Raw genomic sequence first — 15768 nt, 5'->3', positions numbered from 1 at the left:
GAAATGAGTCGCTGATACTGGGTTACGTTCGTTTTGTGCACGATGGAAGCTTACATGAAGAGAGGGCAATGGCTTTAATTCTGGATACAGATGCTCGGGGTGAGACAGTGTTTCAAGCTATCAAATCCTATTTCGACAACTTTCAAATTCCACTGACGAACATCATAGCATGCGCAACCGATGGTGCTTCGTCTATGGTCGGGCGATATCGTGGCTTCATCAACGCCTTCCTAAAGGCAGCGAATCCCTGTGTACTGCGGACCAGATGTGTCGTCTGATAACCTGCTAGAGTTGTAACCTGAGACCCACGTAATGTGTGGCTGGGTAGATATACTTAGCTCTTTTCGTAGTAGACGCCCTGCGTTAGTCCTTGATCTGACAACTTCAACGTGAATGCAACGACAGTATTGCCTCAGATAGATATATTGGTCGAATATGTATGGAATATAGAGTAGGATATCGCAGATGAGTCTGCTTGTAATTGGAATGCACGTGCTGATAAATGGTAAGATACGTGGTACGAGAAGAAAGACGATGATCACGTGATATACAGATATGAGAGAGAGCCAGGAGCTCTACACGGTCTCCAATAAATGACGTGATTAGCGACAATACAAAATGACATTTAAATGAAAGGCAGATCGGTACAAATACGAAAGGTAATAATTGCAACATAAAAAACATAGCGCATGGTTAACGTGGTAAGGCGATAACGTCAATTTAAAATGCGATATTGTATGGCTGCACTATTTATACAACATTATGGCAATGAAACCGCATAGTGTATTGATAACACGTGAAGGCTAGATTAGATATAGTCAAAATGCCGAATTGGTTATATCTGAGGCAATTTTTGTGTTTTATTAAAAGAACAATACGAAAGAAAAGAAAAAAATATGTACACAAAGGAATTGACATTAGGTCTGGCGAATGCGTCATACGCGAGAACAAATTGGTGGTAAGTCGAAAATGAGTGTCTGTTATTTGTAAATGCAAGATCCTATAAGTGGAATCTAGTGTATGGTTTGGGAACATATTAAAGTCAAAACTACTTTTGAAATTAATCGAAACACGTGGTATTAGAAGATAGGAAGTAACGAAAGTAGGAAACTGATGTCTGGGTTTTCTAGCGACCAGAGACTGCTTTTATGAGTGAATGGAGTTGAATAGAGAAAATTACTCAAATGATGGTCTGGTAGTCGAACCGCTTAAAATGACGAGATTTGTGGGAAATTTCCTGAACCATTAAGATTAACGACCATTGAAATAGTCACAAAGACCGGGGCCCGAAATTATGCGAGCCGTATATATTTTCGGCAAGAACAGTCGTGTTGACGCATTCGCTAATGGGAGAGATATATCGATAAAAGTACATGAATCATAATGGCGTCTATAGGGATTACGTAATGCAGGGCTGACCAACCTTTTCAGCCAAAGGGCCACATTCGATCGACGAAATATTGCGCGGGCCACTAACCGCGCGAAGCGCGAAAACTTTTCGAAGTTCATAGCTCAATAATATTGTCACTTGACTATATTGCGGGCCTGCAGTATATCGCTGGGCTCAGTTTGCCAGGACTGGACTATTCAGCGCCTGGACATATCAATTTCGAAAGCTTCGACCAACATGCGTCAAATCATTTTGTGCCTAGGTTTCATAGTCGACGGTCTTTCTGCCAGCGCAAACGCTAGGTCGCATATGTAGGACGCGACACTTTGTCTCGTAATCGAGAATATAGTTAGACTCAATCTGATACATTAGGCGTTCTTTCATTTTCACAAAGGGGTACCAATATTTAAAGCAAAAATCGAGTGACAACATGTTGCGCGAACCGTGTAGAAAATATTTATTTTTGATAAATTTATCGCAAATTATTCTGCTTTATTGTAGTGTACGAAGATCTACCAAAGTGGGACTGGCTCGTGGAAATGCCAATGCGTCGTAACTGATATTTTAGTCATCACATCTCAAGTGTTGCTTCCAAACGAATCAAATTTTGGTTGGCCTTGCAATGTTCACAATCTGTGCAATCCATTTTTTATAACATTACCAATTTCGGAAATTACCTCACGGGCCACTCAAAACCTTCTCGCGGCCCACGGGTTGGCCGGCCCTGCCGTAATGTCTGATGAGCGGCGTCGGCTTAGCAGAGGTTGTTGTGTAGTAGAGAGCATTTCGGCGGTTCGCGATAGACCCGTGGCAGGCGACAACGAAATCTGGGATGCAATAGCAATATCGGCAGCAAAAGGCTATTTCACAAAGTAGGAAAAAAAAATAATAGCAATAATAGTATAGCCTAATGACAAATTGAAAAAGAAAGTAAATACAATAAACACATTATATGTCAACGGACCAGATATGAAGTGGTGAAAATCTGCACCGATAGGGATGAAATGAGCCGAGAGTACGCTATAATATAAGCGTAAGTGCTAAGTAGTGCATCGATTCCATACGTGACGGAGCGACGCAAGGCGGGCATGCAAGCCTTGTGAGTAATTTGAGCTTTCAAGTAGAAATTAATAAAAATTTATGGAACCTAGAAGTGAAATGGAATTATGTGGGGTTGGCCGGGTGTTTTGACAGCTCAAAAGTATAGCAATGAAATATTAACATGTCAAGATGAATGCAATTGTAGCGTAACGCGGGGAATTCGTCATTTAATTATATAACGAAGTAAGTCGTGAAAGTAGAGTGTAAAAATTGTAAAGAGAATGTAATAACAATAGCCGAAGTCATGAAAAATGTGTGTATTGTTAGGTAGCTTAATGGAATGTACGAATCTAGTGCTGCGAACCGCAGCCGTGTCAAAAAAGTCCCTAGCGATGTACACCGCATGGTATACCACAAATCCAGACCTATCGCTGAATCTGCGCGCCATATGCTATCCAGATATAAAAAGGTTTCCAGAAATATATTGACGTGTGCCGTTAAACACGTCGCGACAGGAAATGCACAAATGCGTAAGTAAGAATCGTGCTTCACATTAAAAGTATATATATCATATACATTGACTGTAACGCTTTTGTAAGTACGGACTCCTAGTTGATCAAAGAAATGACTCAGATTGCGGTGTGAACGTCAGCATCAGATTTCGTAAATATCGCGAGTCTGAGCGCTGGAGACACACGAGTCTAATCACAACACTGACTCTGTCCAACCAATTGATCAGGGCGGTAATCGAGGACCAGCGTATGCAACCTCGTGGCCGACGCTTTTAGAATAGACTCGGATACCCCCGGGTCTAAATAAGTACCTTGGAACACAACACAAACCGAAACCATTCTTGATTTCCTAGGTCGGAGTAGCATATATGAAACGGGAAATGTCCGTGGCCAAAACATATCACGGGATGTTTAGATAATATTGCGTCCAAATGGCATTGCGGGTAAAAGAAATGTATCGTTAATCGCATGTAACTAGGTTGTAAAATCTGAGTATGTTAATCTATTATCGCAGGTAGGTATTAAGGACGTAAATTACGAAGAAAAATGACAATTTGTCACCGTGTTAAAGCGGCCTTATTTAAGTATAGGTAATTAGAGGTAAGCGAATATGTCAAAGACCTACACTCTGAGTTTCAAAAGCGTTTCTAAGACGTAAAATTAAACGCCAAAAGTGAGCCCCTTTTTACCGTCCGATTGTGTCTACAATTACGTCTACCACTTTTTACGTTCAAGTTTAACGCTGATGCGTTAATTACCAACGCAGAGCTCAAAATGAAAATCGCTACGCTGTCATGCTGAACAACGACACAGAGCTTGAAATGAAAACGAATTTTATTGCAAAATAACAGTTCATTCATATGCATGCACTTGAAATACCGTCTCATGCTCAACTGTCAGGTAACATTGTCGCGCCCCCTTTATCTTAGTATCACAAAGCAATTTTCACGTCCCCGATTACCATCTTTTGTAAAAACCAGAGAACCATGAAGGTTTTAGGGTATGCAAGGTCCCAGGCATAGAAACAAGACATGAGGTCAATGACCATGCCTAGGATCCCTTGTCCTTTTGTGCATGAAATACTGGTATTATCAACCAATACCCATCCTTGATGAACGCCCGACTCATGGCAGACGATCAGTAGGTGTGGTGGATCCATTTTCGAAGATGCAACTTCAGCCTCATGCCTCTGAAATAATACGAATGCATATAAATCATGCGGCAAGAGTATATATATATACAGTCAACATATAAAATGATGACAACCATTTTCGAAGCACGACTGTTCGAGGTATTGCTGAGCAAGAATAAAAGATAACACTCTTAGCTTCGACTTCAATGCACATATAGCTCAAAAGTCCACACTCAGAATAACGTTTGTAACGAAGTGCTTTCAATCTTTACTTTACACTATATCCCTAAAGCAGGTTTTGGCTAGCGCGTTAGTCGCAAAAATGTACCGTGAAACTTAGCAGGGTGACATTGACTAATACTTGGACCACTGATGACACCCAAGACGCCTAGAAAATGGCTTAGGGGTTTCCCCCAAAATCAATCTTTAGGATGAAATATTCTTTCAGCTATACATGTATTAATATATCGTCGCAGTGGAATCAAAGTGACTTATGTCCAGTTTTCAAATTTTCAAGGTCCATTTTTAAAACTTGAAAAAAGTTAAGTTTTTTAAATTTTTTAAATTTTTTGCGGCCATATCCAGGCCATGGTTATGTCTGTTTCATTAATTCAAAGTCAATCAGGGCCAATATATGAATGAAAGAAGATGAAAATTTTACCTGAAGTCAATTATCTCAAAATGTGTAAAATGGACATAAGTCACTTTGATTCCACTGCGACGATATAGTCCTAATATCGATTCATTAGTCGATGAAAAACATGATAACTGATCAGGTATAGTGCGCGGCTCAATATAGTTCAAAATAAAATGAAGCTAATGATCATAATACTTCTTGTTGTATCTGTACTTCTTTAGTAAAATTACTTCTTTTGTGGTAACCATGCTCACCGCTCATGCAAGTGAGCATGGCGCTGTGTTAACGTGAAGTTTTAAAAACGCGATCGCAACTATAATGTTGTTCGCAGACTGTACAAGCCACCATATATATGCCGCAGCATGGCTATCATTGGTCACAGTAACTACTATTGTACGGACGGTGCAAGTAATGCGATGGCGGCTTGGCACTCAGCGCGAGAGGGATATTCTTGTTGCAAAATGCCGCAGACAAACAGGCACTTTCATGAAAACACTAAATTAGATTCGAACTAAAATTAGAGCACAAAAACATTAACCCAATTAGATTAGAATTACAATTAGACCACATGGACGTTTCCAGGGTTGTAATGACTCGGGTCACGATTTTCTGAGGACTCGGCTTGACACGAGTCATTTGCACCACACCACACAAAACTTTCTCACGGGCCACCCGCCCCTGGCTCAAAGTATCGAGGTAGAACAGGGGTAGCCAACGTGGTAATTGGTAATATACCTAATTGCAACAATCACCTCCTTCCTTAAAACCTTCTCGCCGGCCATATGTGGCTGCTGCACAGTGGGTAACTGTTTGGTTACTTGTGACCTAGAATTATACCTGTTTTACGTCGATGGCGAGCAACGTTGACTTTGATCTTATTCGCCCATCGGTCAATTCTTTCTGAAGAAATAGCAGAGTTATGACCTCTTTTCTTTCATCTTCTCCCTGTAAAACATAGTTTTAAGAAAGTTAGTACATTAGGTCTTATGCACGAGCACGAGCATGTTAAACATATATTTCTATCGCCTTGCATACAAGATTTGATAATAAAGTATATCCGTGAAAACAATGGCATGAATTTCAAGGCAACGTATAAGAATCATTCGTCTGGTACAGCCCCCGTGAGCGATCTGAATGTTTGAATCCGGCCCGCGATACCAGTTCAGTTTGAAACCCCTGCCACCTTATTCTACTAATTTCCGTCGTATAGGATGTATTCAGTATGGGTGGGTGAATAATAAATAATTTAGTACTGACCGTTCCTTCCGAAATTGCACCAATCATCTTATCCACAGTAGAGAGCATAATTCGGTACTGCTGCGTCATTTTTGGTGTCGAGCATGATTTTAAAAGCTCAAATTCTTCTTGGATCTGAACATTCAAGTGGAACATTAGCATTTTATCGCCAAGGTTATCACTCAATCATTGGCAACGTGAGTGAATTGAGCACATTCTTGCCTAGAATCCAGATACTCACTCTAGCTTCATATTGGAAAGATACGGAAATTTCTTCAGTATTTCACGAACACTTCGTGTGGGCATATCCGCTATTATTTGGCGACATGAGCTGTGAAATTTTTTGAACAGCGCGTTAATTTTTGACCAGTCCGGATCATGCTTCGAATACTCTTTTGCCAGAAGTTCTTCGCTGTCAGATACCATCTGGTCATTCCCTTATAATATTCAAAGGCTATCAAAACAGAGAAATGATTGAAATCATATTAGATGCTACCATCGATTGAACAGAAATTGACGACGGCTGCTTTCTTCTTGTTCTTGAGACGAATGTTTCTCATCTTTTGGGACAGTTTCTTTGAGAAAAATGTCTGTAATTGAGAAAGCCGTTGAAAGGATATAGGCCAGGTCAAACAACTGGCAATGAACACTTACCCAGGGATGGCGCCCAGCCCCATCATATTGCAGGCATGTATACTTTTCGCAAAGATTCCAGGAGAATTCAGTATATTCTCCTTTGGATGTCAAATCACCGTGTGCTCGGATGTGGTATGCGCATTCCTCCAACACAGAATTTAGTAAATGACCAGCCTTTCCTTGTTGCAATGCGGATGTAACACGGGCACTGAATTTTGGTAATGTGAATCTCTTTTTGGCTGGAGCAATTCCCAGCCTACTATTGTATGGAATTTGAGCAATTTCCAGCTCACTATCGTCTGGAATTGGAGAAATTTCCATCTCGCTATCGTCCGGAATTGCAGAAATTTCCAGCTCACTATCTTCTGAAATCGCTAGAACATCCCTGCCCTGAAATGTGATATTACTGAATTTGTGCGTATCGGTAGATTATAGTTATATAATTGTTCATACCAAAACGTCAGTATTTGATGCAGGTGAGTCCTTCGTATTATATTCTACTTGCATCTTCGTGAGTTGAATTTTCTGTAAAATATAGTTCTATGTAACGGTGCATGAAATATTGCCTTTAATAAGTTCTACGCACATCAGGAGTAGATGTCCCTGGATGTTCGAAACCATTATTCTGAGCAGGTACATGCGGCGCTAAATTGGTCTCGCTGTGTTTGACCGACCTCCACTTCTGCAAGACAAGATTATATGATGATGATAGCTCCCGTTCCACGATGGGAAATTTATAGCTCACGAATATGGAAACAATATACTCACATCTCTCAGGACAATCAAAAGGCGGCGCATGCCGACTTTAAAATCCATTTCAATGAAATCCTCATCAGCCAGCATGCCGAAAGTCCTGCTAGATACTTCATTTTCTGAAGAAAAAAAAAATACAAATTTACTTTTCACTTCCAAGTGTATGACATGTTGAACAAAGACTCTACTAGCTTCAGCAGGACAGCCCTTAAAGACACCACACCTGATCAACACACTTGGTTATAATATACTGGATGTCACCAATTTTGTGACTAATTTGTGGCCACGGATAGTTGAAGTCGGAAACTTTACAGAACTCAACAACATCACTACTTTGTACGGCAAATGCATTGATTTTGGACTCAAAATATAGAACATTTAGGCGACGGTACATGCAAAATATGGTCCCTGATGCCTGTACAAAGGTAATAACGCAAATGAACTGCGGGTAGCTGAAATCCGAGAATTTCATCACGAGAAAATCATTCGTATTATAACAAATGTTATTGCATATAGCTTGCGTGGATGTAGCAACATTTTCAGATGAAGAAAGTGTTGAATAGGCGGAAAGTTCTGGGAACGTACCGGCAAGAACATACGATTCGTTCTTCAATGCATTTACTGGCTTCAAAAAGTCCGATTTTTTTACACCACTGTTATTACGGCAAGGTTTATCTGCACCACCTACACCTTTAAACCCCGCAAGCTGCTGAGCAGCAGGTGTATCACCAATACAAAAAAGCAAATATCCATGCACAATTTTCTTCACTCCATTAACAGTAAAGGTGACGCCTTCTGCTAGGCTGTTCATCGCCGCCACAAAGTTTGCTAACAGAATATTATACCCAGAAAACATTTTAAGATCAACAGATTTGGCAAGACACAACAACTGTATGCTATCCGTTTTGCTTCTACATTTTGCCGGGATGTTTAAAAGCGACCAGTAATATGCCGATATTTTGTGTTTTTTACGGTGGGATCCAATTGGATTAACTATTTCAAATTCATCAAAATAAAGGGAGAATAGCAGGCAGTCAGGGTGACTAGTTATCCCAGGATGACTTTTGAGATAATCTCCATGTAAGCAGTCTGTCATGGTATGAAATTCATGAAACGGATCCGGCTTTGAAATGAGACATTCAGCAGTGGCGTTCAATAGTGCTTCTAACTGCCGCATAAAAGGTACAAAGTAGCCGTATGCAGAAGCTTTCTGGAGCATATAACCATCCTGAGTTTCAATATTCTCAAAGCGTGTCCCGAATTCGACACTTTCAGGTTCAATAAGACCAAAATGTTCCTTATAAAAAGTTTTTCTTGCTTCCTTTGTTTGCAACAACCACAGTGCATCTGCTGATGAATCAGAGCAATTATCCGCAGAAATGCTATTCAGCAGATTGACATTAGATGACAAGATATCAGTAAGCCCTGAATCACTCAGTTTATGAATAGTTTTTAGTCGCAACAGTAAAGCTGCTTGACCCAGAGTACCCGATTCGATAGGGCGTGGCTGAACTACTTCTGTCGACGCGGGCTCTACATCAATATAAGAGTCAATTTCGCTACAAGTTCCAGAAGGACTCGGTGGGCCTGCCAGTTCCATACTTTTATGTTGCCTGACAACGTGATTCTTTAGCCCCTTGAAGTTGGAAAAACGCAAATGGCAGATTCTGCATGATATTATGAAATCGCCATTATCCTTGTGACGATGCAACAAGTGCTTTGTTAGAGTATCCCGATCAGAACAGAAAAATGGACATACCAGCAAGCAATCCGTGGTTCAGACATTATCCTACTGAAGTTACATTAACAAAATAGCAATAAAGCTGTGTCAATAGAAGGGGTAAAATCAATATTGGAAATTTAATCATGATTTCAACTTCTAATGTAAACGATTTTTATACCATATTACATACCGTACTGTTTTTGCAAGGAACTTGCACCAGTTTTTACTGTACAATTTTACACTCTGCCGATTGCTACAAATAGCGGTACGGTACCACGAGCTGCACTGTTACCATAGTAAGACGCAAAATTCCAGAACAGCAACTTTACAGTGAGCTTTACAATGAACCAAAACGCGTTGCTGCACGTTAACAAATAACAGTCGAGCCGTTGAAATGGAAGACACCATGGCATACCGTTAATAAAGAGAACACATCTAATAGCTTACTGATGTGCGTGATGGATATTCTCAACACTTACCTTTCCATAAGTCGACGTGTCTCTGCTCTAAACCGTTCCCTAACAAATATTGAGCCAATTCGGAATCCATCACGAACCAGCTTGCAATTCGACGCTCGAGGAAAATGTGACACAATGCGATCCACACTCTCTGAATTCCCGCGCCAGACACACCATCGACCGCGAGATACCGCATTTCGTTTGAGAGTTTATATTAGGAGATAAGAGGAGAATGAGGAATGAGCACGAGTTATGCCACTCACGCGAAAACACACCTCGCTCTCTCGCTGGAACGGTGTTTACTTCAATATTACGCAACTAGATAATCGGGAAAAAGGCATTTCGTGTTCAAGCATAACGCTTGGAATTGACAGTGTAGTATAAAGAAACTAAGGAAGTCAATGTTTGAAGAAAATTGGGAAATAACTTCCGTATGTATAAAATCCAGCACAGCGCTGAGTTTTAAGTAACGCTAATATGTGATTAAAATCAAATAATCATTATGAGAAATTGTAGCGAAAGCGAGGCTATGCGAATACGCGTAATTAGAGAAGATGAATTGACGTTAGAAAAATAAATTCCCAGTGCCACTGGTATATCTTAATAGTTCATAGCAGAAATCTAAATTCTCGGTTAAAAAGAGCTGATGTTGCCGCAGAATTATCATAACCCCGGTGGAATGTTATGCTATAGTCGGGCGAAAAGCCGCGTCACTATTGTTATCGAATTCACAGCTAGTATAGTAATTATTCGATTTCGCGGGAGAGAGAAGCAATTTTATCAGGCGGACGAGAGTGTAATTCCCGACGCGGAATGGATGTGAATGTAATAATTTCGTTAGAAAGCCAAACGCTAGGATTCAAATAATAGTTTTTAAGGCCTTAATATAAAAACGAAACCAATGAACAACTTCTTGTCAGTGTCAGAGCATCACTCAAATCTGGTTCTCTGAATGTCATGGCGACGAATATTGGAACACAAACCACGAAAATAATTATATAGAAAGCACGAATCGAGCAATAACGAGGAAATTTGCTGCTAGCCGATAAAACCAAGTGAGATAAATCATTCTCACTGCAAAATGCATTCCCGAAATTCGAAGTCAAGTAAACGGATTTACCGTGTAAGTCTGGAAAAGTCCTGGATGGCTCCATAGCAGTTGTAAGTCCAATTGTGTAGGAGGCGATTCGTCCTTCGTTGAAGCTGAAATCATCTCACGAGTTGGCACCATGCGGACCAGATGTGTCGTCTGATAACCTGCTAGAGTTGTAACCTGAGACCCACGTAATGTGTGGCTGGGTAGATATACTTAGCTCTTTTCGTAGTAGACGCACGTCCCTGCGTTAGTCCTTGATCTGACAACTTCAACGTGAATGCAACGACAGTATTGCCTCAGATAGATATACGTATAGAATACGTATGGAATATACAGTAGGATATCGCAGATGAGTCTGGTTTTGTAATTGAAATGCACGAGCTGATAAATGGCAAGTCACGTGGTAGCGAGAAGAAAGACGATGATCACGTGATATACAGATATGGGCGATGTACCATCATAGTGTCCTATATGGTGTCGACACAAGCAAATCTCACGGTTCAATGAAATTGTATCACGTCACAATTTCCATTTGGCTACAGGCAATTTAACGGTCATTTTTAACCGGCTTGCCGAGCATTAAATTGGATGAGTCGGGTATCAATCGAAAGCTGACTCGGCACTGATTACGAAAATATAAATTTTATTCCATTCATGGCCCTGGAACCCCCACAATCAGCCCTAAATTATTCATTGTTAAGTAGTTTGGCAGTGTGACGCAACAACGCTGTCTGGCGAAACGAGAGACTAGCTCAAGAGCAAGGATGCGGCCGAGCGGCGAGAGTGGGATCAGCTGACGTCGCGGCAATAGGTCAGCACCTTCTTACGCATCCAGAGTGTGCAAAATCGTATAAAGATAGCAGATTTTCAATTCTTGCTCGTGGACGTAGTCTGTTCCATTTAAAGGTTCTCGAGTCGACTATAATAAAACTCGAGCAACCGATTCTTTGTCGGCAAAAGGACCGACTCTATTCTCTCCGTGTATTTCATTAGTGTTGCGTCTCTGGCTATATATTATAGCCAATTTGTATTGCAGTAATTGCATTTTTGCTTAACGCTCTCGTTTTGTGATTTCTCTCGTTGTTGTTGTTATACCATTCTTACGTCACACTACATATTTCATCTTTACATTTCGAATTACAATCTCCGTATTATACTGACGGCCACTACCGACGAGGGTCAGTTGAAAAGCTTATAGTGAATAAATTGCGAATATGAATGTGTTGTTCGTTGCATAATGATGTTGTATCTTACAACGTGTATCAACCGTGAGAGGGCGCAGGGCGTTCCACAGTATCATATCCAGAAAGTTTCTAGATATCCCTGATCATATCATAGTGATATGACACGAATTTTGGACGTATGACAATCACATGAAGCATGAAAAAATACTCTGTAGTTGTTAAACTCTCACAATGTCATAAAAATACTGGGAATCTATACTAGTACGCTATCAATTTTAGGTTTGAAAAGTGCATCATGATCCGATGCTTACATTTACAGTAAATACGCACTATTTTTTTTTGGGGGGGGGCGTCTTTTACCTCAACAAATTTTTGGTCCCATTCAAATTTTTTCCCACATCCGCGCTTGTTTTCAGGATGTCGGTCCCGGATGGATTCGCATTATCAATCAGCTTGTTTGCTTAATACGGGACTTCCCCGGACTCGACACTATCCTTGCGATTCTCGTTTGCTGTTCTGCTTTCTTGCAGTGGCAGCATGTCTTGTTGCTTCTAGGTCCAGTTCGGTTAGGTATAGTTTATTATTGAGAATTTCATCAGATCAATACACCATAAGATTACCATATATTGTGTTTTGGGTGCTGAAAATATGGCTGGCCTACGATTGTACGGTATATGCTTTACGCTCAATTCTGATTATAATTGTGAAGTGAGTGATAGGGCTAACATTTCGTAGCTTATTTCTTGTTCTATTTCCACAGCTTTACCTAACTAATTTCTCTTTCACTAAAAATATAGGACACGAGAAAATTGCAGTTGATCGGAAAAGACATGTATCGCACTGGCCACTGGGTACGCGCATGATTATTTAGAATTGTATGGACTGCAGTGAGTGGAAACGCAAAAATGGAAGGCTACGATATTAGGATAAAGGGTTTTCCGCGTTCGATGACTGCTACGAAAATAAAGCTGTTTGTGAAGAAGAGGACTCAATGTGAAGTGAAAGTTGAAAGAACCGAAGAGGGAATTGTTGGACTTGTGTTTGATGATGTGGAAGGTATGAGACATCTTTTTTTTATATTTTGTACTGCATACCTTGATGTGACATAATATAATTGGCATGGGTTGGGACGGAGGCTCAATTGCTTGGCTATAAAAATGAATATCGCCAGTCATAATTATTGCCGTATAGCCTATTCACTAAACTATATATAAGTGTTTATAGCGTTAATTGCTGATGGTTAGATGCGATAGAGAGCCTGATCTGAGGAGCTTTTTGGAGTTACAGAACCTTCAATATAATTGAATAATATGTTTCTATTGAAATAAAACCTGAATTTGTTATTCAAGAGCCCTATTTCATTGTTATCCAAATCACAATCAGTAAGGTTTTCAGTAAACTAAATTGTGCTGGTGCTGGTTCATTCAAATATCATTTCATTATGTGACCGTGTTTATTTTACAGGGCTGCAAAAATTCCTTGACGCTGACATAAAAATGGTACAATTCGGAACTGAGACGTCTGAGCTGGAGTATCTTGATGGTCAAACAAGTGAGATACAAATGTTACGTTTTGAACGAATTTGTGTTGCCTCAAAATTTAAATTCATCCTCTGAGATTCACTGTGTTAGGTTGCCTAAAAAAAAAACGCTGCACACCAAATTTGGCTCAATTCCAACGAGTAAAAAGGTGATTGGAATCTTTAAATAAAAAATGAAAAAAATTCAAATTTTGCTGTCAGCCTCGTAAAATTATTAAGTTGCCGAAAAGAATGATCCATGATAATTTTTGCTCAATTCCGACCGGTAGAAGCTGGAAGTTACTGCTGCAAAAGCAGCATTGACGTTCGGAAAACCCAGAATTATTAATGAAAAACTCAAATAACTTTGCTTCCACAGGTTGGAATTGTGTCAAATTTGTTTTGCATCGTTTTCGTAGACAACTCAACAATTTCAAGAGATTTACAGTAATATTTGATGAAAAATTTTCATTTAAAAAAAAATAAATAATAAATTTCAATCGGGTCTGCGTTGGCTTCTGCTGGTAGAAATTGAACCAAATTTGGTGTGCAGCATTTTTTCAGGCAACCCAACAATTTAATCCCTCCGAAAAAAAAAAGTTATTTTTGAACAGCCCTAACGCACGTAAGTGGAAACGACCTATCTGGGAAGTTGGGATCAATACCCACAGCGTTGTCAGAAAGTACAATGAAATAGGTAGACTATGGTCGAAAGAAATACCAAATCAAATTTAATGTGATGTAAAACTGCCGTTATATTCTTTGTGGTTGCATAAATTGTACATCTCTGAAATTTCCACGTCATTCATAATGTTGTGATGTCATCATGAGTGATATTCAAATACGCGACTGGAAGCGCAATACTCGAATCGTCGAATCACTCAGGTACTCAATCATGCTCAGCCCCACCCACTAGGTTTACCCTTGTGGATCTCGACTAGGCTATGTAGTGTAAATTTTGAATGCTATTCCGAGTACAATTGTGAATATATTCTGTACGATCACTTTACTGATCTACTTCAACTATTGACTGTGGCATTTCTTCAATCCAGCTGAAAATAAGAATCGGGCAAGTTGTGCCTCACAAGAAACTACACATCATGCGCAACACGACACAAGTGATATCCGTCCAATCCCCCGTCCTCGACAACATTCTCTACCCAATGACACGAGCCAGTTACAAGATGCTTATTCTGATGAAAAACACAATAAACAGTTACTGGCGACACCGAGGCAGCGATTGCCCTCAAGAAATCGATCAGCTGTAGATGTGAGGAAAGATGGAGATGTGTGGAGAAAAAGGCTCTATGTTGGAAGCATACCAGCCTTTTTGCATCCATACCGTGCGTTTCGTTTCCATTTTGAAAGGTACAACTTAATTTACTGCATCAGCGCGAATCTGTCATTTTGGTGTCTTGCTGTAAACCTTCGCTACTGCAATTATGGCCTCAATTATTTTTAACTGATTAGGATATTCAATGTATATTGAAGTTCTGTACCTCTAAGAAGCTCTTCAATTATTTCTGCGAACCGACCGATGTCAGAACTTGTGATTTACCAATATACTTACAATTCTTCAGATTTCATGGTCTTATCAACTTCTCAATATGTGAAAGGACTGTAGGCATAATTTTATGGTAGGGACAAGGGCTATCGTATCTGGTAAGACTTACCAGAAGGCATTTGCCTTGTTACTAGTCACATGTGTAACCCCGAGTCTACGTGATTTTAAGAATTAACCTTCTGGAATGAAACTTCTTGAGGGAAGATTTGGGACACTTAGGATTGCGGATAGCGACTTTACTTCTGATATTCGTTAACATGATTCATGATTACTTCTTTTTTTACAGATTTGGGCCACTTGAGAAATGTTTTATGGACTCTAGGAAGGTCTTTGCAATTGTAACTTTCTACGATCACGTAAGTTGCTTTTTGATTTCAATCGGCCTCAGTCTTATTTCTAATGCTTTTTTTCATTGCAACCTCAAGTTTGCTGCCTTGGAGGCTTTGCGTAATGGAAGCCAAGTTGCACCAGATGTGTTTCTGAATATAACATGGGCGGAAGGTCAGTTGCTGTTTTCACTTTGATATAGTTCTAAAATTGTGGAAAAGTGAGGGTGACCAATAACAATGAACAGGCAAAGAAACAGATTTTCCTACTTCAATGAACCCTGTCATAATCTGAAATTGGGTTAAAGGTTAATCAAAGCAGAGAAATCCATGTACGGTTTCTTTGAATACTAATTTTTTACAGAAGTTGAATAGAAAATTGTAACCAGATTACCAGATTCTGATATCCATGACTTAGAAAACGCTGACTCTCTACAGACTACAGTTTTTTGTAAATGTTGGTGAGACCCGATGTGCACGGAACTATCCAAATTTGACACACTGTCAAGAATTTAGGTTACACAATGTGTGTATTACAAATTATGGTGTATATTATAGCAA

General features: G+C 39.8%; 4 protein-coding genes across 4 annotated transcripts in view; 1 reads left to right on the top strand and 3 right to left on the bottom strand.

Moving 5' to 3' along the window:
• The window catches only part of LOC145438653 (protein mono-ADP-ribosyltransferase PARP14-like), a 362844-nt gene that overhangs the window by 204693 nt on the left and 142383 nt on the right, over nt 1-15768 (bottom strand). The window lies entirely within an intron of this gene.
• Nucleotides 3760-6204, bottom strand: LOC145438650 (uncharacterized). The gene is made up of 3 exons (XM_080316001.1): nt 5970-6204; nt 5550-5657; nt 3760-4132 (listed from the first exon to the last, which is right to left on the bottom strand). Exons 1-3 carry the CDS (start codon nt 6108-6110, stop codon nt 3875-3877), a joined length of 507 nt encoding a protein of 168 aa, XP_080172127.1. The 5' UTR covers nt 6111-6204; the 3' UTR covers nt 3760-3874.
• Nucleotides 6434-9821, bottom strand: LOC145439969 (uncharacterized). The gene is made up of 6 exons (XM_080317638.1): nt 9540-9821; nt 7342-7456; nt 7171-7258; nt 7038-7109; nt 6603-6974; nt 6434-6538 (listed from the first exon to the last, which is right to left on the bottom strand). Exons 1-6 carry the CDS (start codon nt 9712-9714, stop codon nt 6434-6436), a joined length of 927 nt encoding a protein of 308 aa, XP_080173764.1. The 5' UTR covers nt 9715-9821.
• On the top strand, nt 12349-15405 carry LOC145439968 (uncharacterized). The gene is made up of 5 exons (XM_080317637.1): nt 12349-12854; nt 13263-13349; nt 14370-14685; nt 15168-15237; nt 15307-15405. The coding sequence occupies exons 1-5, from the start codon at nt 12704-12706 to the stop codon at nt 15403-15405; spliced, it is 723 nt and encodes a 240-aa protein (XP_080173763.1). The 5' UTR covers nt 12349-12703.

This window comes from Botryllus schlosseri, chromosome 5, assembly GCF_051294905.1.
Source record: "Botryllus schlosseri isolate E-star chromosome 5, Bs_hap1, whole genome shotgun sequence".
In the NCBI taxonomy this organism is placed as follows: domain Eukaryota; kingdom Metazoa; phylum Chordata; class Ascidiacea; order Stolidobranchia; family Styelidae; genus Botryllus; species Botryllus schlosseri.
This window is presented reverse-complemented; position numbering and strand designations above follow the sequence as displayed.